At 37.8% G+C, this 27,424-nt stretch overlaps 2 protein-coding genes across 3 annotated transcripts in view; both read right to left on the bottom strand.

Annotated features, from left to right (window-relative positions):
• The window catches only part of LOC120412803 (leupaxin), a 108,493-nt gene extending 81,069 nt beyond the window's left edge, over nucleotides 1-27,424 (bottom strand). The window contains exon 1 of the mRNA XM_039573402.2: nucleotides 27,397-27,424. Within this exon, the coding sequence (XP_039429336.1) occupies nucleotides 27,397-27,409 (13 nt within the window). The 5' untranslated portion in view covers nucleotides 27,410-27,424. The remainder of the gene's footprint in view (nucleotides 1-27,396) is intronic.
• LOC120412802 (ubiquitin carboxyl-terminal hydrolase 7) lies at nucleotides 572-10,994 on the bottom strand. Of its 2 annotated transcripts, XM_039573398.2 has the most exons (4): nucleotides 10,425-10,994; nucleotides 5,744-6,026; nucleotides 3,951-5,538; nucleotides 572-3,872 (listed from the first exon to the last, which is right to left on the bottom strand). In XM_039573398.2, exons 3-4 carry the CDS (start codon nucleotides 5,529-5,531, stop codon nucleotides 2,133-2,135), a joined length of 3,321 nt encoding a protein of 1,106 aa, XP_039429332.1. In that variant the 5' UTR covers nucleotides 5,532-5,538; nucleotides 5,744-6,026; nucleotides 10,425-10,994; the 3' UTR covers nucleotides 572-2,132. The 2 variants fall into 2 exon arrangements, with proteins under 2 accessions (XP_039429332.1, XP_039429331.1); XM_039573397.2 differs by lacking the exon at nucleotides 10,425-10,994 and having other exon boundaries at nucleotides 5,744-6,174.

The following is a 27,424-nucleotide window of genomic DNA, read 5'->3' as shown; positions in this document are numbered from 1 at the left end:
TTTTAACCGAGGCTGATTTTTTTTCTACCTCCTTTTTTTATTACTCCATTATCACCATTTTTGCAAGCCGATCTCCATAATATCTTTTGGCAAAACGAAGATTTTTTTGGGGAGCAACACAAACATTAAAAAATGTTTACAACAGTCTTTAAAAAAATCAGTAAAAAAATCCAAGGTTCAAAAATTAAAAAAAAAATCCAAAGTAAAACAGTACTATAGGGGGAGTGTTCACGTGGTTACTGATTTTTTTTTAAACACAAGAAGAAAACATGGCAAGAAAAAACGGTAAAAAATCTCGTGGAAGGGTAAAGATTTTTTTAAGCGTAAAAATTACATAATAAAAAAGGAACATCCCAACAAATCACCCCATTGCTAAATAACTTCAAAATAAACGCGATAAATGTTGATAAACCGAAATCGATTCACTATCGCAGATAGTCGATTACCAATCACTGTGGGAAGTAAAATAGATTAACAGCAGGACGTACACTAGAATGCTTGTTCAATGGCGAACAAAATTTACTGGTTAGTAAAAAGATGTTATTATTGGGCATTAAATTAAAAAAAGTAGTTTTCTTTGATTTTTCAAACATTTTTTATTGTTTTTTGCAATTTTTTATAATTTTTACTGTTTTATTACAATTAGCTCCTTCCATCCTCTAACTCCTCCATCTTCAACAGCGTCTTCTTCTTCATCTTTTTTTTTTCTTTTCTGGGCTTTCCTTTTTCTCCTTCTTCTTACCGTTTAACATTTGTTTCCTTTTTTTTCCTTTAATATTATACCATTTCGCCACATTCTCCGCAGCTAATTTCTTCACCTTCTTTCCGATGTTTTTTTTCTTTCTTTTCTTCGCGCGCACTTTACACTAAGTTGTTACACAATTTATTCTGTTTTTTATTTCCTTCCATATCCATATCAGTTGTCGTGTCCCTTCTCAAGAGCGCAGAGGAAAGAAGTTCTGGGTTGTTGTTTGTTAGTCGGTTTGGTTCACTGAGTTTTGGAGAGCAAAAACAAAAACCAAACGAGCGAGTGAAAAAAATCCGAGGTGGCGATCACAATCAAAAACAGGACACATTTTGCGGCTTTGCGTGTTTGAGTTTTTTTTCTTTTTTAATATGTTTGTTTTGTTTTTTCAGGCTTTCTTCCACAGTCAGTATTTTTTCGTTCAGCAAATATAGTTTTTTTTTGTTTGTTTAGTTTATTGGATTTCCTAGCCGAGCTTGCTGTTGTTTTGTTTTATACTTTGCAATTAGCAGCAATTATAACTATAGTCTTATTTGTTTAACCTTTCTCATCTTGTTTTTTAGCTTTAATATTTAAATATAAATAATCGTTTCGCCTTCTCTCTTACTGTGTTCATCACTTTCAAAAGCGATTTATAAATTCCTGAAACGAGGAAAGAAACCCTTTCCAATGCAACAAAGTCGAGTGACACGAAATTAAACAATTGAATTTAAAAAAAAGAAAACAAGCAGAACAATGCGCGGACGCGTGCTTTCTACACTTCAAAAAAAAAGAACAAACAACTTTTCCACTCTGCTGATGCTGTTTTTTCCTCGCCAGGAGTTGTCGCCCACCCACAGTGATAACTAAGTAGATAATGATTACACTTAAAAACTCTCGCTCTCTCTTTCTCGCTCTCGCTCAATTCATAAGCTTACGTTTTTCTTGAAAGTAAACATTTCATATAAAAAAATATTAATAAAGGAAGGGAGGGTGGAGGAAATGGAAAATAACAGCTTTCTCTCTCGCAAATCTTGCTTTTCACGCGGTGATTTCGCTTTACTTTTTCAACATTGATTTTTGTTTCGTTAATTTTGGAACGTTAATTTTCTCTCTCTCTCTCTCACTGACGCCGCCTGTGACACAATGTTTGGCGCAAAACTATGGGAAAGGGGGGGGAGAGGCAGGAAGGGGGTGGTGGCGACAATATTTTAGAGTTTTTACGTGCCTCAATTAAATAATTAGTTAAAATTACTAGCAATAAAAATCTTCCTTCATTACAACGCTGCGTGAGTGTGTTTGTGTGTGTGTGTGTGATTTTGGGAAACAGGGAGGACAAATCCGGATGGGGTGTGCTTTGCTGAGGGGGGGAAGAGTGAGAAAGGCGCAAAAAATGAAGAGGTGCTCTCTAATTGTAGATTTTGATCGCCTTCTCCATGTTGCTAAACCTGCTTCGCTTGGTGTTCTTGTTGATGTGTTCCAGCCCGAGGTACGTCCGCGAGTTGGGATCGGCCAGGTCCGGCTTGAACATCTCCAGGTTGATCTCGATCGTTTCGTCGTCGATGTAGTCAATGTGCTCGGTGATGATGGCCAGCTTGTACTTTTCCCACTCCTTGTCCGAGACGTTTAGCTTTTTCTTCATGCGCTCCTTGAGCGTGGCGAAGGTTTCCTGGTGCACGGTCCGGATGAAGAAGGGAATGCCGAAAATGCTACCGATGTCCTTGGTGAAATGCAGCACCGGCACGAGCATCTCGTTCTCGGCCGGGTTCAGCTCGTCCTCGGCGACCTCCTCGATGCGGTACATCTTCTGGTTGCTGATGGTGGTCCGCTGTACGAAGGTGTTGTCCGTGTAGTCGTGCAGCTGGTCCAGAGGAGTGTCCTTGGCGGGTCCGGGCGCGAGTCGGTTCTTGGACAGCTCGGATATTCTCAGCACCTTGGTGCTGTTCTCGTGGAACTCGATCACCTTGGCCGCTTCCGCCAGCAGGCTCGCCACGGTACCGTTCTTGTTCGGGTACAGAATGAGCTCCTTCTCCTCCTTGAGGTTGGGCATCAGATACAGACAGCGGAACTGCTTTTTGTTCTCCAGCTCGTTGATGCTGATCGAAAGCTTCTGGTAGAACAGTTTCCTCACCGTCTTGGCCTTGGTGTAGCACAGGATGTCCTTCAACGTTCCGCTGTAGTTGTGGGGCAGAGGCTGGCCGGGGATTTCGCTAAAGTTCTTACACTTGAAGAACTGAATTTCGTACGGATCCACATTGATCCTTCGTCCGCAAGCCTTGGCGATCTGCTCGTAGTTGGACTCCGACGACAGATCCAGCGTAAAGCCCGAGTCGTTGGGGTTCAGCGTGTCCACGAACAGCACCTCAATCCGGCAGTACAGATCCTTGAGGTACTCCTCGCACGTCGGGAACTCGTAGCTCTCCACCTCGCCTGCGCTCACCTTCTCGATGATGATGATCGATCCGTTGATCGGGAGGGACAGCGCCGAGTCAATCACGAAGAACTCCTGCATCTTGACCGCCTTGTTGATGTCCGTCACCTCGTACAGCCGGATCTCCGTGTCCGGCTCGTAGTGGGCTCGCTTGCGACACTCCTCCTGGAAATACTCGTCCGACAGGAACCGGAACGTCTTGAAGAAGCCATGCCCGCAGTAGTTCAGGCGCTTCTCGGCCGGATCGTACGACTTGAAGAAGATCAGCAGGTCGTTCTGCTCGATCGGCTTCAGCTGGTTCGTCTCCGGCGAGGCCATCTCCAGAAAGATCGTCCACGAGTTCTTCGGATCCTGGTAGCCGTACTTGCTGCACGTTTCGTTCGTGTTCGCATCGATAAGCTGGAACTTGTGTATCCTCAGCCCGTTCTTCGACACGGTCCACATGCGCATCTTGTCCGGCTCCACCTTGAACGCCTTCGAGAACATTCCGGCCAGCTCCGAAATTGTGGTGCTTTTGCGCACCTTGAACGTCCGATACGTGGCCGTGGCCGGATCGAACAAATCCGACTTCTGGTAGATCTCCATGTAGTCCTCCAGCAGCACGTTGATGTTCATAAAGTTGGTCGCCTCGGTGCGCTCGGTACGACGGCACTGCTGAATCCGGCGCTGCTCATCCAGCCGCTCCTGCAGCTCGTCCGAAATGTCGGTGCTCTTGACCTACATCCAACAACAACAAAAAATACATCCCTCAATCAAAACGCTCCAAAAACCCCCCCTCCTTCAAACTATACTCACATCTTCCAACACCTCGTGAATCGTGGACTCGCGCACGTACACCAACATGTACGCGTTGCTGCTGTGCCGGATGTTCAGGTCGTTGTCGTGGCCGCCGTAGTTCTGCTCGATCGCCTCGTTGCGCGTGCACCGCGACACCACGTCGTCGTCGAACTTGCACCACTTGCCGTCGTTCTTCGGGTTGATGTACACCACGTAGTGGCCGCCGTGATTGTCGCCGGAGTGCACGAGCACGGCGTGCAGGATGTACGTGGCCGACGTGTCCTCCGGTTTCTCCAGGAACGGGTCCAGGTTGATCTTCTCGTCGAACTCGAACCGGTCGTTAAACTTTACGGAACTGTCCGTAATGGGGTCGTACTGAAAGCGCATCAGGTGCAGATGCAGCACGGGCGGGAACTTGCTGAACAGGATACCCTTCTCGGCCTTCTGCAGGCCGTGCTCGCCCGCGTCGTACTTGTTGTCGTCGTCGAGGATTTCCGTCGCGATGTAATCCTTGAAGGACTCGTTGATGTTCTTTTTGCCCTTGATGTTCAGCTGGATGTCGTAGAACGTTTCCGTGCGACGGCTCGTGTAGTCCACGTTCTGACACTTGATGTACGAGATCATTTTGCCCTCGAACAGCTTCGGGATGGTTCCCTCCAGGCTGGTGCCCTTCATTTTGTTTTCCAGCTTGTCGAGCAGCACGCGGAGGAATTCCTGCACGTCGTGCTGCATGAACGAGTCCAGCGCGTCCCAGCCGAAGCTTTTGGTTAGTTTTTTGGTGCCAACCGGTTTGCTCTGGGTCTGCAGATCGTGGAACACCCGCTGCAGTGCCAGCGCGACCGACTTGCAGTCGTCGTCCGCTTCGGTTGGCATCTTGTACACGGCTTTACGCAGTTGATTCGTAAAGTACAGCGTCTGTAGCAGGGAGTTCATGTAACAGGTTGCTCCCTGGTTCTTGAGGCCCACGTAGCCGGTGTGCTTCTTCGAGTCCCAGAAAATGCCCCGCAGAGGCTCGGCCGTGACGTGCACTTCCAGCGTGATGGAATCGTTCTGAATGTAACCGTTCTCCGGGTTGAGGATGTCGTTCCAGTTCATTAAGAACGAAAAGCCCCAATCGTTCTCGACGCGACTGAACACGTGACGGATCTTGCGCACGAACGGATCCCGGTTCGGGATGACCGAAAGCAGCCGCAGCTCGGCCGACGCCGAACAGCTCCAGTTTGCGGTGTCACTTTCGCCGTTACACTGCAGGAAAAAGCCAAGTCCTTTGCTGGGCGGCGACGTTGTGTTGTTGGTTCGCCGCATGGCCATTATCTTCCAGGGCAGATTGCGCACGTAATACACCTGCGACAGGACCGAATCCGTCAGCTTGCTCAGATTCTCCACCTTAAAGCTAAAGGTCGCCTCCGACCGGACCTCGTCGTCCAGATTGTCCTGATCGTCCATGTTCATCTGTTCGGGACCGGCGGACACTGCTCCGCCACCACCTCCGTTCGCTGGGTTTACCACTGTCGTCGGGGCCAGCGCTTGCACGTTCGGGGGATCTAACTCGTTATCGTCTTGCGTATCCATTGCTTCTACGGTCTTATCGTAGTCCATAGCGGCGCTGCAACCATATTTACAATGTTTCAACGGTTCCGTCGTGATTCAACACAATTCGGTGTGTGTGTGTTTTTGTTTTGCAACACCGATTTTAGGGGTTATTTCCGATTCGAAGAAGAAGAGAAAAAAACAAAAAGACAAACTACAATCAGAAAGTGCCAAAAAAAAACCCCAAACCCCCCAAAATCGTACGAGGCGAAAATACGTACTTCAAGCCCCCGTCAGCGGTCGGAAGAAATCCCAGCTCGGTGCCGATGTTGGTCCTACGCGGTTCCGGAATCGTCCTCCTGCGACACGACTCAGACGTTCCGCCTTTGACGTTCCGCAAACAGAACTGTCAACGTTCAACGCGAAAAAGGGGCAAAATAGCAAAATGGAAGCCTCTGCCCCGATGACGGTCGATTTGTGTGTGGCTGCTGGCAAAGTGCTTTTTTCCGTCGCCAAAATCCGCTCCTTCCGCCCGTTCCGACGCTCGTTCCCGGTGTTCTCCGGCTGCACCAGCGGCGGCCCAACACGGTTCAGGTCCAGCGGGTGGTCACGGCACCGGAAGAAACGCACAAATTAGTAAAAATTGCGAAAAACTCTTGCAACACCTGGCCGACTTCGATCCGCTTAGAAGAGACGTCTCGCGGTGGTGAGAAGCGAACTGAACTCACTTCACGACTTTTGCGTGAGCTGAGCTGAACTGGGGCGAAAACTCTCTCTCTCCCGCGGTGAGATTGGTGAGATGCACCAACACAAGCGAATGCGGCTGATGAGAGAGCAAAACACGATGAGGAAAACAAAGGGCGAAATGCGCGATGTCATCCACGCGTGATCTCATCCGCCGAGGGTGCAGTGGTGCCAAGATAATCAAAACTCTATGCACCCTTACCAAAAATCATGATTTTTTGAGTTCCAAATCCCACTTTTCATACGATTTTTTGAGTTCAACCCATATAACCATTTTTTATGGTTGTAGTACCTGAACTCAAAAAATCGTATGAAAAGTGGGATTTGGAACTCAAAAAATCAGGATTTTTGGTAAGGGTGTGATTTTCATTTTTTTCTTTCTAGAAATTTTATATTTATATTTATTATACAAACAAACTATTTCCGTAGTAGCAGTTCAATAGGGCGAATCTGCGTTTGTAAACAAGCAGTCTATCTATTTTGCTCAAATGACAGAAAGAGGGGGATAGACTTCTTGTTTACAAACGCAGATTTTACCTATTGAACTGTAACTACGGATTTGCCCTAGTTAAAAAGCACAGTTAAAAACCATTTCTGATCACTTTTTCTATTTTAATGCGGGATTAACTGTGGTTCCCTTGCAAAATTGATGATATTTTATGTCGAGAAGGCAACCAAGCTAGTTGAAAAAAGAGTCAACTCGCATGAAAAAATTGCTTTATCGTTATGTTTATTAATATCAACTATCATCATTTTTTATGTATTTTTATGTGTTTTTATGTCTGTCAAGTAAGCTTCTTTTTGCCAAGAAAGGTTAATTGATTTAAAAATCCATTTTAAACCCATTTGGTCGTACAAAGGGTCATTGCACAGAGTTACCACTGCCTCTTGATTTTTGGTTCCACATTGTGGTACATCGCAGGTACATCGCACGCCTGCTACCAACAAACCTTATGGAGCCAAAAAATAAAATAACATAAACAGAGTTTTTTTAAATATCCTAAAAGCAATTGCAGTTGGCCTGGCCGCTTTAACGTTTGTGATGTTTCAATGCAACCTAATGCAATGGGGCACTGCAATTGGGTCCTAAAATGAGGCTTAGATTGCTGATATTATTGTTTACAGCGATAAAGCTTATTTTTCTGAGTACAATCACCCTTTGTACGACCACAAAGAGTTTAAAATGGATTTTTAAATCAATTTTGAAAAATTAACCTCGCGGTCCTTCTTGACAGAAAAGCTCCTACTTGACAGCTCGTTCCAAGGGGACCATAGTTGATCCATCGGAAAAATGTTGTCTAGTCAAAAAAAAATTTTGCATTAAAATGAAAAAAAGTTATCAGAAATGGTTTTTAATCGTGTTTTTTACCGTTGTACATAAAAATTGACATAGGGCTTTAGTACCCAATAGAGAATTTGCAGCAAAGCTAAAAAACACATGTCGCCACCTATGAACAAGTAGCGTAAACCTATGATTTTTCGAAAAAAGGTGTTTTGCCTTCAAAATCAACATTTTTTATAAAACTTATGCCGGATTCGGATGAGATTATTTCCAACAATTTGATGTATAACTTTACAATATTTGTTTGATTTTTCTATGAGAAAATTGTAAATTTAGTAAAAGATAGTTATTTGGACTATTTGGCAACAAAGTCTGTCAAAAATCAATAGAAATTGTTGAATATACGTTAACACATCTGTTATCAACTATATAAATGCTTATTTCGTTGATATATACCGGAAAACTCATTTTTTCGTGTTCCGAAACATGTTTTTTAAAGAAAAAGGTCACAAATTTTTGCGCGCTCAACAATTGATGTTCATTATTTTAAAGCAAAAAAATTTTCTCGTCTTTTGCAACCAGTTTCATTATGATTGACGCAGGGAATCATGAGAAATAAGCGATTTTGTTCTTCAATCCAGCAGAAAGAAATGCGATTTTTGGCAAGTAACCTCATTTTGGCGCCACCTACATTTGAAACACAGTCGCGCTGCAAAACCTCAATTGTTAATTGCCGTTCAAGAGCCAAACGACATGCGACACCTAGTGTTGAGTAGCAAAAGCGAAGAATGTCGATTGAAATTTCCGCCCTATGAGGTTATGTATGCGAATTTTGTTTTGTTAAATTCCAGCGTTGAAAACAACTTTTGAGCAAAAATTCGAGCTGATACTTTGTTAACTTTTGATGCTCTATCATTTTAAACAATATTATTTTTTTCAAAATTATTTTTTTTCAAATTTTTTTTTATTGCGTTAATGTATAGAGGGCAAAGAGTTAACAATCGTACTACTTGAATTTTTTCTCAAAAGTTGTTCTATGAGCTGTAAATTCAATTTTAAGTTTGCATTCCTATGTAACCGAACAGCGAAAATTTGAATCGTCATTCTTCGATGCTTTGCGCCATCTGTCGGAATTTTTGAGCTTTTGATCGCGAATAATGACAAGAGGATGCTAGGCGTTAATCAACCTAAGGCATTTTCCACTATGCCCTCGAAAGACTGGCTGCGTTAGGGTTAGACTAGACTAGGGTTAATTATGTTTAAAGGACCTATTCAAAAAAAAACTCTAGATAAGCTTTATAATTGTGTATAAGAATATCAGCAATTTAAGCTTAATTTTAGAACCCAGTTTGATGCCCATAGCTATGTAAAGCGTAAAAATAGTAAATGGTTTAATTTTGGTACACTGTTGTCAAACGAACGGGGTCATTTTTTAGTTTGACACCCTCTTTACACAGAGCTCACACTTACTACCAAACGTTTTGTTTTAAAGTATGTGTGAGTCTCGTGTAAAAAGTGACAATTCATCACTTTTTAGTTTGACTTTGACCTTGTTTGCTGATGAATGAAGCTAAAATCGTGTAATTTCGATTTGTCTTAAATAAACGTTTTTTTTCCTGGTGTTTTTGGATACCTAAACCAACTCCCCAAAAAGTTGGAATTGAACAATGTATTTCTTATGGAGCGAACTGTCAAGCTACTACCCTATTTAAACGCCAATTGAAAAACTTCCTAATTTTTCTCCAGTTGACCATCAATATTTTTTAGAATTATGTTTAACATTGATATCAGTTTTTTTTTAAGGGAAATTGTTTTATTTTGACAAGTGTTAGCCAATTTCATATTATAGAAAATTTATTGAATGCACAAAAAAAATATTTGTAGTCACTCCTGAAAGTTTCATAAAGATATCTCATGATTAAAACAGACGATTTAACCTTAAAATTTGTCCATACGCAAAGCAACTTGTCAACCTATCCAGAGTGTATGACGATGTCCGGTTTCAAATTGTGTATGTGTGTGTTTTTTTTGTAATACACTCAAACCCCGTTGGTTTGACACCAACTGTTGTCAAACGAACGGGGTCACTTTTTAGTTTGACACCCTTCTTACACGGAGTTCACACACACTACTAAACGTTTGTTTTGATAGTGTGCGTGAGCGCCGTGTAAAAAGTGACAGTTCGTCACTTTTTAGTTTGACTTTGACCAACCAACGGGGTACAAACTAAAAAAGTGTCAAACGAAAAAGTGACCAACTACCGGGGGTTGAGTGTATACCCTTTGTACGACCGCAAAGGATTTTTAAATCAAATTTGAAAAATTAACTTCGCGGCCCTTCTTGACAGAAAAGGTCCTACTTGACAGCTCATTCCAAGGTGATCATGGTTGATCCATCGAAAAAATGTTGTCTCGTTATTTATTTATTTTTTTTTGCATTAAAATAGAAAAGGTAATCAGAAATGGTTTTTAATCGTGTGTTTCACCGTTGTACATAATAATTGACATAGGGCTTTAGTACCCTGTTGAAACTGATTTTTTTCCGCAAGATGCGGCAAGTTTGCTTATGTTTCTGGCACCACTGCAGCCCGGCTTCTCACTGGGCGAAAATCTCAGATCGATGAGATGAGAAGCGACTTTCGCAAAGTGAGAAAAAATTGCGAATGTCACCCGAAAAGAGAAAACGTAAAAATGCTCCTGTCTTCACACGAAACGACCGCGACGACGACAAAAATCTTCATCATCGCACTAATTTTTGCCTCAATAATTAAATGACAAGAAAAAACGAAAAAAAAATCGCAGGCTCTTTCGCTCTCGCACTCGATTTTGTCATCTCTTTCTGTTTCTTTCCTGTCAACTCAGCTCAGCTCAGCAAATCACGCAAGAGTGGATAAATAATCGGAAATGATTCGCTCAAGATTCCGTCCTCCTCCTCACCTTTCCACCGCTCACTCCTCACCACAATAACACACACCACCAAGTGCTCCTTTGACCCCGGAGCTGCTCGGGAATCGCCGTCGTTCCGGAATTCAGCTTCTCTTCGAACTAATCGGGCACGGGGACTTTGCTAATCTTTTCACACGGCGAAATGTCAAACGCAAAATTATTATGCAACGAGGACGGCTTCCATTTTCAGCAGCAGGCGCTGAAGCTGTCAAAGCGCGATGACGCGAAATCGATTGCTCCGATCGGAAAAAAAATCGAAACTTTCCACCACACCAACGCAGCAGGCTGTGATCTGTTTTTAAGGTGACTCACACACACACGCACGCACACAACCCTTTTTTTGCCCTTTTGGCCGGATCTCGTTGCGTGTGTTTGGGCAAAAATTATGACGTTGGCGGTGACACTTTTCTCGGGCGTGAAAAAACTGCACTTTTGTTCGTTCTCCTCGCAGAAAGTCACTTCTGCACACGCACGCACCCAGAGTGTGTGTGTTTTTCTGCAATGCGCGATTGCTTTTGTGTTGGCGGATGAGACAGTGAAAATCTTTTTCTTTCTTTCGGGTGCCAAGCAGCGGCGAAAATTTTCACTCACGGCTCACTCTTTGGACTCGCACTCACACACCGCAAACAAGAACAATAAAACCGCGGCGGCCGTGTGTTTTGACAGCGTTTGACAGATTGAGCAGGAGATGCTCTCGCTTCGGCTCGGTCTCACACGAGAGCGGCTCATCCTTCACGGGTCACCACGAGAATGAGTCAATCTCGTGCGATGAGAGCGTGAGCACTCGCGGAATTTTCATTCATAAAACAAAAGTGAGCTTCGGATAGTTTTGAATCGTGGCAAAAGGATTGTTGGGGTAGGGTGGTTCTTGGAAAGCTGAACGTGCATTTTTTTGGTTATTGTTGTTTTCGAAAGCCTGGTTAGGCCGTTGTTAATATTTTTCAAAGTTTTTTTTTTCAGTTTTTCTTCAAAATTGGTCCGAAAAATCAGAGGGCGAAATTTTTTTTCCAAAAACTGCAAAAAAAAATCGTGAAAATAGAAATCTAATCAACTGAAAAAAACCTAAAATGCATTTTCCATAATAATATTTTGCATGTTTGGGTTGTTAAACAATATTTTGAATTTTTATGAAATTCCGAAGTACAGCACCGCAATAACTTTTTTCTGCGCAAAAAAAAAATAAATTTTTCTCAATAATTTAGATACGGAATCCCCCTTCGATCATGGAAGTTCAATTACTTTTATAAATTTTGAAAACTAATGATTGCAAAACAAATAGACAGCACAAATTTATTCCAATTTCCCTCGCCTATCGTTCAGCTTTTCTTGAGACAAGCTCGTTTTGAAAACAGTTATTAGTCAATTTAAGAATTCCGATCTAGAGTTTTGGGCCAAAATTGAGTTAAGAACGCCATTTTGTGCAGCTCACAATGCCTCCTCACCTTTTGACCTTCACAGCTCCCCAAAATTTGATTTCAATCCTGAGATATTCAACGAAGTCCGGAAAAACTCCATGCATTTTTGTCGCTTTACATATGAAAGTAGTTTCAATCTTCTCGTGCTATCATGACACTCCCTGAAAATTAATGTAAGTGCGACAACTGGCCAAAGGGATTTCAGGTCAGAACGCGTTTGACGCACGTACAAGTTAGACTACCGTAAACATTTGTAATTATAACTCGGGACTCCGGCAACCAAATACAACCAAACTTCGGGACAATGCACAGAACGGTCAGCCAAACAAAACGTTTTTCATTGTTTACATTGCGTGCTTTCGTTTTTGTTTATTCAAGGTCAAACATAAAAACGCGTTTTTCTCGGAACTTCGAAATGGCGGGTGCGACAAGATAGCACGACGACGTCGAAGTGTTGAAAAGTTCAACTTTTTAGCACTGGTATTGAAAGGTATTAATTTTCTATTCTTTTATGTTTGGTAGGAAAAATTAGCCCGTTTCGTTGCTCCAAAAGGACAGGAAAAGTTGATAGTTTTACAGCGGAATTACAAAAATATTGTTTATTCGACCTTTAAAAAAAACTCATAGAGGCGAGGAAGGCAAAACACTAGAGATAGGTTATAATAGCAACATTTCACAAAAAGATCGCAAAATAATTCTATGTAAACGTAAATAAAAATGGCGGCCAAAAGGGTAGATTTTTTTGAATATTTTTTGAGTAAGTTCAGCATCAACTCAAAACTGAGCAAGTCTCTAAAATTTCGCAAAAAAATCCTGATCTTAATTTTAGTATTTTTTCAAATGTGTAATGTAATTCAAAAATATGAGAAAAAAATTAAAATGTTGAGAAATTTGAACCTGAAAATCTAATCAAAATTTTCATCGATATCGAATTGAGAGTCAATTGGGTAGAACATAGAAAAACTCATTTTTGGTAGGTTTAATTTGTTGCAAGGCAGATCAACCATGTAAAAAAGCAACATGTAGTGGATTTTTTCAGAACATATTTCTTCCAAAAACATAACTAAGAACGGGCAAGTTTACATCTTAAAAAGATCTTGAAAAGATTTTTGGTGTGCGTTTTTGATACTTTCCACAAAACACAATTTAAACAAAAATCAGAGCTTGGCCAAAAACAAACATCCATCATACGCAGCGATGGAATAATCACCATCAAAAGAAAATCTTTGGATGTTCATCAAGAGAAAAAAACCGAATGGAGCATGGCTCTCCTCTCTCGCGCACGAAAGATCGGTAAAAAGAATCTAAAAAAAATCATCATCTTGATTATTGATCCTTGCACTGTAACTTGGGTTTGGCCCGCACTTTTTTCTCGCACTTTTGACAACAAAATTTCCGAAAACTAGGCAATCAGCAGTTGTTTATTTACATTTCCAGTCGCAGTTTCTACCAAACTGGACAATCGCAATTTAAAATTGCGATTGACAGGTGAGCAACATCGGCTCGCTTTGATCATTTTTTGAGAAAATTAAAATTTCCCAAGCCAGCTTGACAAGTCGCAATAGTGCGATCGATAGCAATAATTTAGTGCGAAGTCCAAGTTAGTGAGAATTGCGCAATATTAGGCGGAACATCTTTTTCACTACTACACTTGCAAGTGTAACGTCACACGTCGAAAAATGACCTGTCACATTTTGTAGATGTGCAATGTATGTAAACAAAGTGAAATACATATTTTTGAGTGGTGCTGACAAGGAAATTCACAAAAAATCATCACCAGATTGATTTTCTTGAAGAATTTTGGGAGCGATTTTCTTTTGCGTGATTTGCCTCCTCTCTCTTTCGCGGGTGAAGAAAGTTCGCAAGCGAAATTATTTTTTTCGCGATTATTCCATCACTGATTACACGCTTTTTTCAAAATAGTCCTAATCATAACCGATAACTTTGCCGAAGACTCCAAATCGATAAGAAAATCTCTTCTCGAGATATTTATTTGTGAATGTGTTCATAGCCAAAACCTCTGTTTTTTTAAAAACATTTTTATTTTTAAAACCGCTGTAACTTCAGGATTAGACTTAGGACAATGGTTAATAAGGACACTTTTTGTAAAATTGTCTGGAAAATCGATTCCCGCTATCGGTTTATGAACATTTTTACGTTTAGAGCACTTTTCAAAAAAACAGATTTGGTAAATGATTTTTGTATTTTTTTAGGAGATTTGCTCTATCCAACATCTTTTGTAAGTCTTTTTGAAACATCTTAGGCTATTTCCACAAAAAATTGAACGAAAAAAAATCTTGGGCTTACCTTCAAATTTGACTTTTAAACAAAAAATCTCATAGAAGTGGCGTGTTTTTTTCTTTCAGTGTATTTTTTTTTTTTTAGAATGCCCGTCAAATTTCCTACAAGTTTGTCTTTGAGTACGATGCAACGGCTTCGAGATACAGCAATATTTAAATTATGAAATATAAAAATATTTTAAATACTTACGCCCGTCTCAAATGTCATTATCGAGTGCATTTGGCTCCATATACACAAAAATGGCTTTTATAAGCCTAGGATAACATGTTTGGAGTTTTTTTCAAAAGGTCCAATAAACCAAATTTTCAGTTTTTGCTTTTTAAGTGTTTTTTAATACCCCTGACTCAAGGCGGTTTCAAAAACACCCAAAAAGCAAGAACTGGAAATTTGGTTTATTGGACCTTTTTAAAAAAAATCCAGATGTCTACAAAATTTCATTAAAACGGAGAGGTTTGAGAAAAAAGTACATACAAAATTATTATTTTGGGCTAGAATTGCTCCATAAGGAGTTCATGGAAAAATTGCTTAAAAATAAAAATAATGCGAAAATCTAAATTAACATTTTTGGTTGCGAAATTCTCGAGAACAGCTCAGCTAAGAAATCCAAATCAAGATCAATATTTTTTTCATGATTCTAAACTTCGGATATTTCAAACTTGGTATGATCATAACCTTTGCTCTCCAAAATCAAGTAGACATTTAAGTTAAGTGAAAATTATTTGTTTTTACCACAGACCAAAAACTCATAGGCTAGCCCAGCATCAAAACCTCATGATATACTGACCCGGAAAAGGAATTCCACCGATCAACCACGGCGAAGGTCATTTCATGGCGTAGGGGAACAGCATCTAACTCCAGCGTGCCTCTAATGTTGGCAAGTCAGAACTTTGACATTCAATTAAAGCTAATTAAAATCGTTTTCAACTGAAATCGAGTGATAAATAGCTCAATAAGAAGTGAGCAAGCAAGTTTCTATCAAAAGTTTTGCAAAATTAGTTGTTTAAGTAGTGAAAATCAGCAAATTGGATGGAGTTAGGAGCGAGAGCTTAACCTGCCAAACATACGAGAATTTCCCCTAATAAGAGCCCGCCAAGTGTACAAGAAAATTACGATAAAAAAAAAGCAAACAGTTCATCCGAAGCAACGCATAATGCCCACGGCGCGCGATTTGTTCCAAATAAGGAAATTTCCTTCACATCTCGCCGTCGACTCGAATCCCTCTCATAGTCGTAATGGTGCTTCTTGCTTCGTCGTGTCGTGAGCCTTAAACTTGGGAAAGGTCACTGCTGCAGCAGCAACAGAAGCAAGTGTGCCACCTCGCACTTGCCACTCTCTCGTGGGATTTTTTCTTGACTGAAAAAATTCAAAGATTTCAAAAAAAAACTTGAACTCAACAGGTTAGACAGCCAATGAACCGAGCTAATTCTAGGTCACGTTAAGGTTGGGTTCACGCCTCAAACAACAACAAAAACTGCACAAAATCACATCCGATATGGACTAAAATTAGTTCTCCCACATTCGTTGGCAAATATTGCCAATCAATGGGCGTGACTGCCTGTCATTTTAAATATTTAAGCAAATATTGGTAAAACGTGACCAATAGTAAACATTTTGTGCGAAACAATGTCTTGAAACAAGCAAAGAATGCATCATTAATCTGATAAAACAACCAGTCCAAATACCTCCAAATCCGAAAACATATGTTCCACTAATCCTGTGCAATAAATTTGCCCCTCTCTGAATGAAACCGAAAACGTTGCATTCCCGGCGAATCCCCGCGATGGCATTAAGTTATGTCACGGGGGACCGGCGGCGCGTGTCCAAAAATAGAGTCCCCGGCGGCGGCTCACACGACTGTCAACCTGCTGAGCTCTGATCGCGCGACTTATGAGTTCAAGTCCCGCGAGCGTGATAGGGGCAGGGGGGGCAGAATGGACCAGGGGGGCAGAATGGGCCACCCTTGGTTTTGGGCTTTAGAATGGATTTAGACCAATTGTAAGGCAAGGGTCTTATAAAGGACGTCAAATAACTTCACCATACCGAAAACGACGTTTGAATTCATTGTATTTTTCGAATTATGAGCAAAAATGTAAATTTATTGACAAAACTACGAAAATGTTGTTTATTTCGAGGTTCTTAAATAAGCTTTCTGAAAAGTTGGATTGTTTGAAAAAGTTTGCTCAATGCTTATAACGTTACTAGATGTTACTACCAAGGTATACAAACAACAACGGAACCTTAAAATCATTTAGAGACTTGGTGGTGGAAGTGTTAAATTAAAATCCACTTGGGGGCAGAATGGACCACCCTTATCCTGCCTTATAAAAACAATCAAAAGTTATGAAATTTGGATTAAATGGATTATTTCACTCCTGGTAGCTTCACAAATCACGTTTAATGCAATATTAGTTGATTTTTTAGTTGTTTTGATGATTATTTGTAAAAATAGTGTCCTTTTTCAACATATTAACACTATTTTCAAAAATCTTTGTTTTGGTAAGTGACTATTTTTATTAAAGTGGTCTAACTTCATGGAAACTATGTTAGAAAGGTACCTTAAGTCATTTCTTATCTCCCTTCAACGTTGTATTAGACAAAATGGCTTGTTTTCTAAGGTGGCCCATTCTGCCCCGCAGGGTGGACCATTCTGCCCCGCACCCTGGAAAAAAAGTCGAAAAAACTTTTTTTTTAAAGTGGCTCAAAAACAGTTTTAAGCTAAAAAATTTCATCAACCAAGTATATAACATTGAAGGGAACATCCCAAAGCATAAGCCTACTACACTGAATTCATAAGTTTTCATGTTTTTCTATGGTTTTTGGCGCATTTTACTTAGGCGGGCCATTCTGCCCCCCCTGCCCCTACTACACTATACGAGGTACTTGCTCAGCTTAGCAAATGTAAATATCTATAGGCATAAAATCACGGAATGTCCTCTATACAGTTCACGACTAGGTTGGTTTGTTCGGAAGGCCATCTCGGTTCTTGGCTCTGGACACCATATTTATGCCAAATAAAGCTCTGAGATTCAGATGATAGTGGTGCCTGCCAAGTGGCAGAAAACATCTGTTGAATTGTGATCACGTCGACTGGAGAAGGCTGTGGGGCGTCAACTGCAGAATGTTTGTTTGTCCGTTGTAGGTTAAATAATAGGTGAGGTAGCTTTTGAGTACATAAAAATCTTTAAAAAATCGTTTCAATCTTCAAAAACATATTTTCAGATTTGTGAAATCACGACATACATTTCAATAGGGCCCTTTTTATATGAAGTCGTAATTTTAAAATTTGAACAAAAAATTCAAGGAGGTGAGAAAATTTCACCCAAGTTTCATTGTTTAATGTTGAAAATCTAATCTGATCTAATGGTTTCCAAGATATCATCGATTGAAAATTGAGGGCAAGGGTCCTAATCCAGGCGCTCACTTGGCCTGCACTACAACAGTTTGCCGTCAATTTGAATTTGTCATGGTGGAAATTGCTGCCAGATGTGTCTTTGATGTTGTGTAAACAACAAAATTGCAATACATTATTGATATAATAGATTTTAAGCAATTTCTTAAATGATCAAAACAAAGCCGATCTCAAACTATTTCGAGTCAGCTTTGAGCGACTCAACGAAATCGGTCTCTCTGAACCATTCGCTGTACCCCCCTTTTGGAGTGAGAGGGAGAGCGCAAAGAGAGAGTGTTCAGTAACGATTGGTGTGTAAGTGTCAAACGGTAGGAATACATCAGAGCAGTTATTCGTCACGTTAGATCATTTGTGCTCGCGAGTGACTGAGTATTTTTGGAGCAATCCGAACTCTTGATTGAGGGTCAGTTGGGAAGAACTTAACAAAAATCCTTCTTGGTAATTTTCATTTTTTACAAGGATATTTCTCATCAACAATTTACAAAAAAAAACCAAATTGTAGAGAGTTTTCTCAGAATACATATGGGATGCAAAACCGAGATGTGCATAACTGAAGCACAGAGCTTATGGGATTCTCGCTATATGGGAGCTATTGGCTATAATTCTATGAAATACCATGAAAATTTTCACAAAGTACGTATTTTTCCTGTATTTGAAATTGCATTTTTCCAAAAAAAAACTCCAAAAAAAATGTTATTACAATATGGGTATCAAATGATCAGTTTTTTTTCATACATTTCGAATGTAATACTATTTTTTTAAATACTCAAAATTTTAACAAAACTTCGTATTTTTGAAAAAAAAAACTCAAAATTTTAATTTTTCACAATATGGGTATCGAATGATTGGAATTTTTTCATTCATTTCAAATTTATTGACAACATTTTTTTATATACTCAAAAATTTTACAAAACTACTTTTTGAAAAAAAATAATCAAAATTTCAGTTTTTAACAATATGGGTATCAAATCCAGATTTTTTTTTTATACATTCCGAAAGTCATAACATTTTTTTTTGAAAATAATCAAAATTTCACAAACGTTTTCTAAAAAATACTCAAAATTTCAGTTTTTCACAATATGGGTACAAATGATCGGGATTTTTTCATGCATTTCGAATGTAATAACACCACTTTTTGATCACACTCAAAATTCTCACAAAGCTACGTAGTTTTGAAAAAAATCGGGAAGGTTTTTGAAAAAAACTCAAAATTTTCACAAAACTACGTATTTCCGAAAAAAAAACTCAACATTTCAATCGGAAATCGATTTTTTTTTCATACATTTCGAATGTAATAACATTTTTTTTAATACTGAAAAATTTGAGTATTTTTTTTCGAAAATACGTAATTTTGGTAAAATTTGAATATTTCAAAAAAATGTGTTCATTCAAAATGTATGTATTGAAAAATCCCGATCGTTTGATACTTATATTGTGAAAAACTGAAATTTTGAGTTTTTTTTTTCAAAAATACGGTGTTTTGTGAAAATATTTAGCATTTTCAAAAAAAAAATGTAATTGCATTCGAAATTCGAAATGTATGAAAAAAAAAACTAAAAATTTTGAGTATTTTTTCGAAAATAAGTAGTTTGGTGAGAATTTTCAGTGCCTCGGTTTAGCACAGAGGCAGCTGAACGGATCAAAACCGGGCAGTGCATAACCGCGGCATGACTGTTTATTGTAATCAAAGATGGACAAGAATAGACTATTTTTAAGAAATAAAAAATGCAATTTTGTTGAATAATTCGATATTACGTCTAAACATGTTTTTTTTGCATTTTTGTTATTTTCAAAAAAAACAACAATATTTTTTTCAGAGAATTATAAGGCTGCTACAAGTATTTAAAAAAAAAACTTCAGCGTCTCCCTTTAAAATCGGAGGGCAAAAAATTGCTTTTTATTAAAACTTCAAAATTTAAATGGAAATTTGAGTGCAGTCGGCTGAAATCAATTTAAAATGCATAAGGCTTTCTAGTCAGAAATTTACCAACACATTCAAAGTATGTTTACATGACTGCTTGGGATTTGTTTGCATCAGGTTTGCTATCTTTTCTAGTAATAGTCTTCGATCCCACTAGGTTTTTTTTGGCCAAATTTTCCCTAGTTTTTGTTTAATTGCATTTGAAGAACCTTCTGTTAGCAAGCGGTTAATGAAAAGGAAAAAGTTGCAAGGAACACCAAATCTCTATAAACCAGCCATTCACACAAGTTGTAAAATTGTTATTTCGGTAAATAAAATGAATTGAATTGAATTTCTAGTAATAGTTTTTTTGAAAACTAATGATTGCAAAACAACTGAACTGGTGTAAAATGCTTGTTTAAACACTTTTTTCATTCAAATGTTGAGACTAAGGCTTGTTTTTCCTAATTTTTTTCCGAGGCCTTCAGATAATCGAGTCTGGACTGTAGCTCAAAAGTTGGCACTTTTTGTCTCCTAAAATATATAAAAAATGAAAATATTCCAAGGGGTTAAAGTTTGACAAAAACGAGTTGTTTGTGATAAAAAGGTTATTTAAAAAACGGGTAAATTTTTTTAGACTATCAATGTTTTTTTTCTGCATAGTCCTAATCATAACTTACAACTTTGCCGACGACACCAACTCGATTAGAAAATCCATCCTCGAGGTACCGTAAACTGGGGTGACTTTGATAGCCCGTGGTGACTTTGATAGGTTTTTCAAATGCCCGTCAAATTAATATCTAAACATTTTTGAGAATGTTGAGTATGTAAGCATTAAGGGATAGGTTTTTATCGAACGTATGTGCAAAAATGTGACTGTTACATTGGATGTATCAAAATTAGTGGCCAAGTCAAATTTCTATCAATGTCACCCCGGGCTATCAAAGTCACCCCAGTTTACGGTACAGATTTTCGAATGTTTTCATAGCATTTTTCTATGGACAGTCCTCAAACTTGTATAAAGACTTGTAAGAAGAAACTAATTCTGAAGTATGGCTTATTTCGATATAAGAATTCGATGGACAATTTTTCATAGAAATCAAAGGTACAACAATACAAATCAGGATTTGTTTTTGCGAGATTCTACAGAACAGAACAGAAATTTAACTGTCAAATATGTATGGAAACTTGCATGTTTATTTTGGGGAATTACTCACACTTTAAATAACCTTCCAAAATTCACTAATTCTTTTTCAATGATCAAAAATATGTGATCAGTAAACATAAACAAAGCTGTTTGCTTATAACAAGACCACTTATTTATAACTTTCAAGGTTTAATAGTGTACAACATGTGTGTAAACTGTTGAGCATGTGCTTTAACCAACTGTTAACCATTGCTTAACCTATCAAATTATTCCCATCCTCTTCCTTCTCTGTTTCAGCTAACACTGTGAAACCCAAGATGCATGTTCACGTTTTCAATAGCGTCCCATTCATCGCTTTCCGAAGTCACCCATCATCAAACAAACCTCACTTAGCGCGGCCGTGTAAACAGAAGATGCAATACAACGAACTCACAGCTCCCATGATAATCGGTAATCACACTACCCACCCACGTACGAGCCCTCGAACATCCCTCGTCACGACTCTCATCTCCTCTCCAGAAATCGAACTGAAATCGACGCGGGTTACACCAGCAGAAGATCCCTCGCCCGGAAAATGCACTCCACTCAATCAATTTTAATTAACTAATTAGATCACGTCACTCGCTTCAGCCATCTCAACGGCGGCGGCTGATTTGCTGCCAACTTAAACGAATTAGATCACTTGCGGAAAGCCCGCAAAACTGCCCAAACGAAAGTGAACCACTCTGTACGCACTTCCTCGTTGAAACTGTCGCGTTCAAATCGCGCGCGCGCGCTGACACTATGCACTAGTCGCTAGTCCGAGAGCCATGCGGCATGATCGCGATCGTCGCACAGACTAATCGTTGTGTACCAACAACAAACAGCGAGTGCCGCCGCCGCCACTGACTCTGACTTTGGCTGCAACTGATGCTGAGCGTGTCGTCATTGGGTTTTAGGTGGAATTTGCTCTCTGCTGCTCTGGCTGTGGTGTGTGCATAGTAGTTGGGTTTGGTATTGAACGGCAGGGATTGTGCCGTACCATTGAGATACATAGTGGGTACCCCTTCAGATGACTTGGATAGAGCACAGACAAAAAAAAATGATTAAAACCCATTTTAATTTGAATCGAAAACTTATAATTTTACTGAAATCAAACAAATCTTATAAATTTTATCAAAATTAATTTATTTATCAAAAAATGTAGAAAAATAACAACAAAAAGAGATTTTTTTTTTGGCAGGTTAAAGATTTGGTACTATTTACATTGGTATCGGTATTCTTGTTTCTTGTTTCTTGTTTCTTAATTCTTGTTTCTTGTTTCTTAGCAATTCTCTCAGATTTCGGTCATTCGACTTTTTTGTATTTTTTAATCCAACTGAAACTTTTTTGGTGCCTTCGGTATGCCCAAAGAAGCCATTTTGCATCATTCGTTTGTCCATATAATTTTCCATACAGCTGTCCAAACAAAAATGATGTATGAAAATTCAAAAATCTGTATCTTTTGAACGAATTTTTCTATCGATTTGGTGTCTTCGGCAAAGTTGTAGGTATGGATAAGGACTACACTGAAATAAAAAATTATACACGGTATAAAAAATGGTTATTTTTAATTTAAATTTTTGTCACCAAAAGTTGTTTAACAAAAAAAACTATTTCTATTTTTTTTTTCATTTTTTGATATGTTTTAGGCTGGTACAAATATTTTTAAAAGTTTTTGTCACCCCCCCCCTTCAAAATTGGCCCGAAAAATCAGGGGGCAAAAAAATATTTTTACAATAAACTTCAAAATTTTAATGAAAATTTATGTGCAACCAGCTGAAATCAAATTAAAATACATTCTCCTGCGTTTAATAGTAGTTTATGCAACAAGTTGCAAAAAGAGGATTTTTTCAGCACGAGTCGTACATTTATCCAACGAGGTTCACCGAGTTGGAAAAATACGAAGAGTGCTGAAAAAATCAAGTTTTGCAACGAGTTCCATACAACATTTTTTGCAATTCCGAAAACACCCATTGAGTAAAATTTTAAGTGTAATTTTCATTTATATTGTCAATAAATCATTTAAATCAAAAAACTGTTGAAAAGTGTTACTTTTCAAAACAAGTGCTGAAAAGTTCAACTTTTCAGCACCCATTGCAGTGCTGAAAAGTAGAACTTTTCAGCACTTATTTTGAAAAGTGTTGCTATTCGATTCCGTTATTTTTGGTACAGAAAAGTAGGCTATTTCGTCGTTCAAGAATGACAGGAAAAGTAAGTAGTTTCACGACGGAATTGCAAAAAATCATTTTTAGCATGTTTGGGTTCATTAAAAAATCTTAATTTTTTTTGAAAATTTTCGATGCAAAATCTTTTTTTTCGTTACAATTTTTGATTTTGTCAGATCTTAGATTTTTTCAAAACTAATGATTGCAAAACAACTGAACAAGTGTAAAATGCATTTTAGAACACTTTTTTCATTTAAATGTGAAGACTATGGCTTGTTATTTAAATTTTAATATTTTTTTTATTTTTTTGCCCCCCCCTTGATCTCGGCCAGGGCCGAGGGACAAAAACTTTTTTAAATATTTGCATCGGCCTTAGGGGACATTAAATGCCAACTTTTCAGAAATTTCCAGGTTGTGTAAAAAATCTGTGACCGAGTTATGATTTTTTTTATCAATACTGTTTTTTTTCCAAAAAATCGAAATATTAGTCGCAAAAAATTTTCAAATTCATTTTTCGATGTAAAATCAAATTTGCAACCAAAAAGTACTTTAGTGAAAGTTTGATAAAGTGCACCGTTTTTAAATTAAAGCCATTTTTAGGAAACTTTTTGTTAAATAGTCGCAGTTTTTTTAATTTTTAAAATTAGTACTCATGTTTGTCCACTCTCGAAAAAAAATGTTTTTTAAAAGCTGACAAAATTCTCTATATTTTGCATTCTCAAACAGGAAAATTGATGGTTTTCAAGTCTCACCCAAACAACCCACCATTTTCTAACGTCGATATCTCTGCAACTAATGGTCCGATTTACAATGTTAAAATATGAAACATTCGTGAAATTTTCCGATCTTTTCGAAAACAATATTTTCAAATTTTTAATCAAGACTAACATTTCAAAAGGGTCAAACATTCAATATAACGCCCTAAGTTTTTAGTTTTTAGTTTTTAGTTTTTAGTTTTTAGTTTTTAGTTTTTAGTTTTTAGTTTTTAGTTTTTAGTTTTTAGTTTTTAGTTTTTAGTTTTTAGTTTTTAGTTTTTAGTTTTTAGTTTTTAGTTTTTAGTTTTTAGTTTTTAGTTTTTAGTTTTTAGTTTTTAGTTTTTAGTTTTTAGTTTTTAGTTTTTAGTTTTTATTTTTTAGTTTTTAGTTTTTAGTTTTTAGTTTTTAGTTTTTAGATTTTAGTTTTTAGTTTTTAGTTTTTAGTTTTTAGTTTTTAGTTTTTAGTTTTTAGTTTTTAGTTTTTAGTTTTTAGTTTTTAGTTTTTAGTTTTTAGTTTTTAGTTTTTAGTTTTTAGTTTTTAGTTTTTAGTTTTTAGTTTTTTAGTTTTTAGTTTTTAGTTTTTAGTTTTTAGTTTTTAGTTTTTAGTTTTTAGTTTTTAGTTTTTAGTTTTTAGTTTTTAGTTTTTAGTTTTTAGTTTTTAGTTTTTTAGTTTTTAGTTTTTAGTTTTTAGTTTTTAGTTTTTAGTTTTAGTTTTTAGTTTTTAGTTTTTAGTTTTTAGTTTTTAGTTTTTAGTTTTTAGTTTTTAGTTTTTAGTTTTTAGTTTTTAGTTTTTAGTTTTTAGTTTTTAGTTTTTAGTTTTTAGTTTTTAGTTTTTTGTTTTTAGTTTTTAGTTTTTAGTTTTTAGTTTTTAGTTTTTAGTTTTTAGTTTTTAGTTTTTAGTTTTTAGTTTTTAGTTTTTAGTTTTTAGTTTTTAGTTTTTAGTTTTTAGTTTTTAGTTTTTAGTTTTTAGTTTTTAGTTTTTAGTTTTTAGTTTTGAAGAAAACATATATAACAATAGTAAATTTGTATGAATTATATGCAATTCATAGAGTTTGGCTTATATTTTTATAAGATTTTACATTACATGGCGAATGGATTGATAAGGAATGGCATTTAGAGAAATGGTCTATTCTGGAGAAAAAGATATGTAAATGTGCAAATATTGAATTAAAAGCTGTTTGAAAGCCAAAAATTTGATTGTTACCAAACTTTGGCAAAGACAGGTAATACTACTTGAAAATAAATTAGTGTATAATAATAATTTTGATAGTTCTAGCTAAATGTAAACACTGAAATATTGATGCTTCTAATCGGAAATCACTTCCAAAATAAAATAAAAATAAAATTGAAAATTCTAATAATTAAAAATAAAAGCCGATTTTTGACAAATGCTTTACAAAAACCATCACATTGTGTGTTGTCATTATAATATATATAAAAGGTCATTTAGATCTAAGTGTTACCAAAATGAAAGAAATATAAGTTTTTTCACCGTGCACCTTAATCGACGTGCCACTGGCTGTGTGTTTACTATCCGTGACGACTCATCGGCGGAAGATGGATCACTTAGGAAAGATGAAACTGACGCCTGTAAATCAACAAGCTTTTCGGCGCGTCCGCATGGTACGAGAAAAGTGCATTGGAGAATAAAAGCAAAGTTGCCTCTCAATAAATTGGTGAGATTTAAATCGAGTAATTTTCATAAATCAGGTAGCATTTGAGAAAACAAGCAAGTTTGAAGAATCTTCAAAGAACCGCACCTATATTTCTCAAAAGAGGTTTGAGTAAATGTTACGCCAAACACAGTCTAAATACCAATCTTGGAAGACAAACGGCACTGTTTGGTTACGATACGCCGGGACGGACAAATTTCACGCACTCACGAATTAGTGGCAAACAAACAAAACAAACGAAATGCGTGTAAAAATGTTGAACAACACTATTTATAGTGGGAGCAGTGTCGTAGGAAACGCTACGCGACTTGCAGAGGAGAAAAGTTATGGATATCAGTCGGTCGGTTTCCCAAGAGCGGGACCGTCGTCGTTTTAGTGTGGAATGCAAACGGTGATTGATAGGTTGCAACGTTCAGTTTCCTAGGGTCTACTACCGCACCGTAGTAACTCTAGCAGCGAAAGATGAATGGAGGCTAGTGGAAACGATCACATATGGTTTGGACGGGCTGAAAACCGATAAGGATGTGGATAGCGGAACCAGCTACGGCACAGCTAGACTAGACGAATTGAGTGCAGTGTTTAGTTTTTTAGAGCTGCGACGACAGCAAGAAACGGTACTCTAATTTCTCATTGAAATTTTGAATTCGAACATTTAAAATTTAGATTGAAAACATGATCTAAGTATTAAAAATCATTACCCAAGTCTTCAAGAGTTATCGGAACTCCATCTTTCCCCGATCAGACTGTGAATGAGACTTACCTAAAACGAAACGAATTATACAGTGTCTGCCAAAAGTGGTTCCAAATTAGGGCAGAAAGAAATCTGTCGCCTTCTAGGGACGACTCACGATTGCGGAATAGTTCTGAATAAAAGTATTTATCTGGAAGTTGAGGACGTCTGGGGTATTTGAATACTGTTTAGGAAACTTTATTTTAATATTTCCATCCTTAAAAATAGATTTATATTCCATTGAAACCTAACTTCGTGATTTGCATTTGATGAAGTTTGATATGTCGCACGATAGACTTTTACCAAAATAGCCATTTGGCCACTTTTAAGGTATCCGGAATCGGTTCCGGAGTGGCCAGATATGGTTCAATTGTCTTTTTGCTGGTTCCAGTTTTCATGGTATGTAATTCCATGAAGTTTGGTATGTCGCACGATAGGCTTTTACCAAAATAGCAATCTGGCCACTTCCAGGGTATCCGGAACCGGTTCCAGAGTGGCCAGATATGGTTCAATTGTCTTTTTGCTGGTTCCAGTTTTCATGGTATGTAATTCCATGAAGTTTGATATGTCGCACGATAGACTTTTACCAAAATAGCAATCTGGCCACTTTCAGGGTATCCGGAATCGGTTCCGGAGTGGCCATATATGGTCCAATTGGCTTTTTGCTGGTTCCAGTTTTCATGGTATGTAATTCCATGAAGTTTGGTATGTCGCACGATAGGCTTTTACCAAAATAGCAATCTGGCCACTTCCAGGGTATCCGGAACCGGTTCCAGAGTGGCCAGATATGGTCCAATTGACTTTTTGCTGGTTCCAGTGTCTATGGCATATAATTCCATGAAGTTTGATATGTCGCACGATAGACTTTTACCAAAATAGCAATCTGGCCACTTTCAGGGTATCCGGAACCGGTTCCGGAGTGGCTAGATATGATCCAAATGGCATGCAACCTGTTCCGGAGCGTATGACTCGTATTTTGAGAGATTATATATAGTTTATTATGCATTAATCCATAGCTTAATCTAATAAAACTTATAAGAGCCGGTTTGCCGGAAAATTTGTTCCTTTGGAATCGATTCCCAGAAACCAAAGTGGCCAAATCGGGTCCGCATAGCACAGGTGCCTTTCTAGACATCCATACCTTTCATTTGCGTCCAAAAGAACGAAAATCGGTTGCAAAATGGATTTTTGCCAGCATTTTCAATTCCGGGGTCATATAGACCCCTTAACACCTTTAACGTAAGTTTTTCTTAACATCCCAGGAAGGTTAATGATTGAATTCGATTTTTAGGACTAAGATTACAAATTATAATCAAGTTCATGTGAGGTATTAAATTATGCCAATTGAGTTAATCTTAACATTGTCAAAAGAAGCAATTTTGCATCTTTATTAACAAAAAGTTATTACTGCAATATAAAATAACATGAATATTTAAAGAGTACTTACCAAGATCGTCCATTTTATAGGATTGATG

The sequence above is a fragment of the Culex pipiens genome, chromosome 2 (genome assembly GCF_016801865.2).
Source record: "Culex pipiens pallens isolate TS chromosome 2, TS_CPP_V2, whole genome shotgun sequence".
Taxonomy (NCBI): domain Eukaryota; kingdom Metazoa; phylum Arthropoda; class Insecta; order Diptera; family Culicidae; genus Culex; species Culex pipiens.
This window is presented reverse-complemented; position numbering and strand designations above follow the sequence as displayed.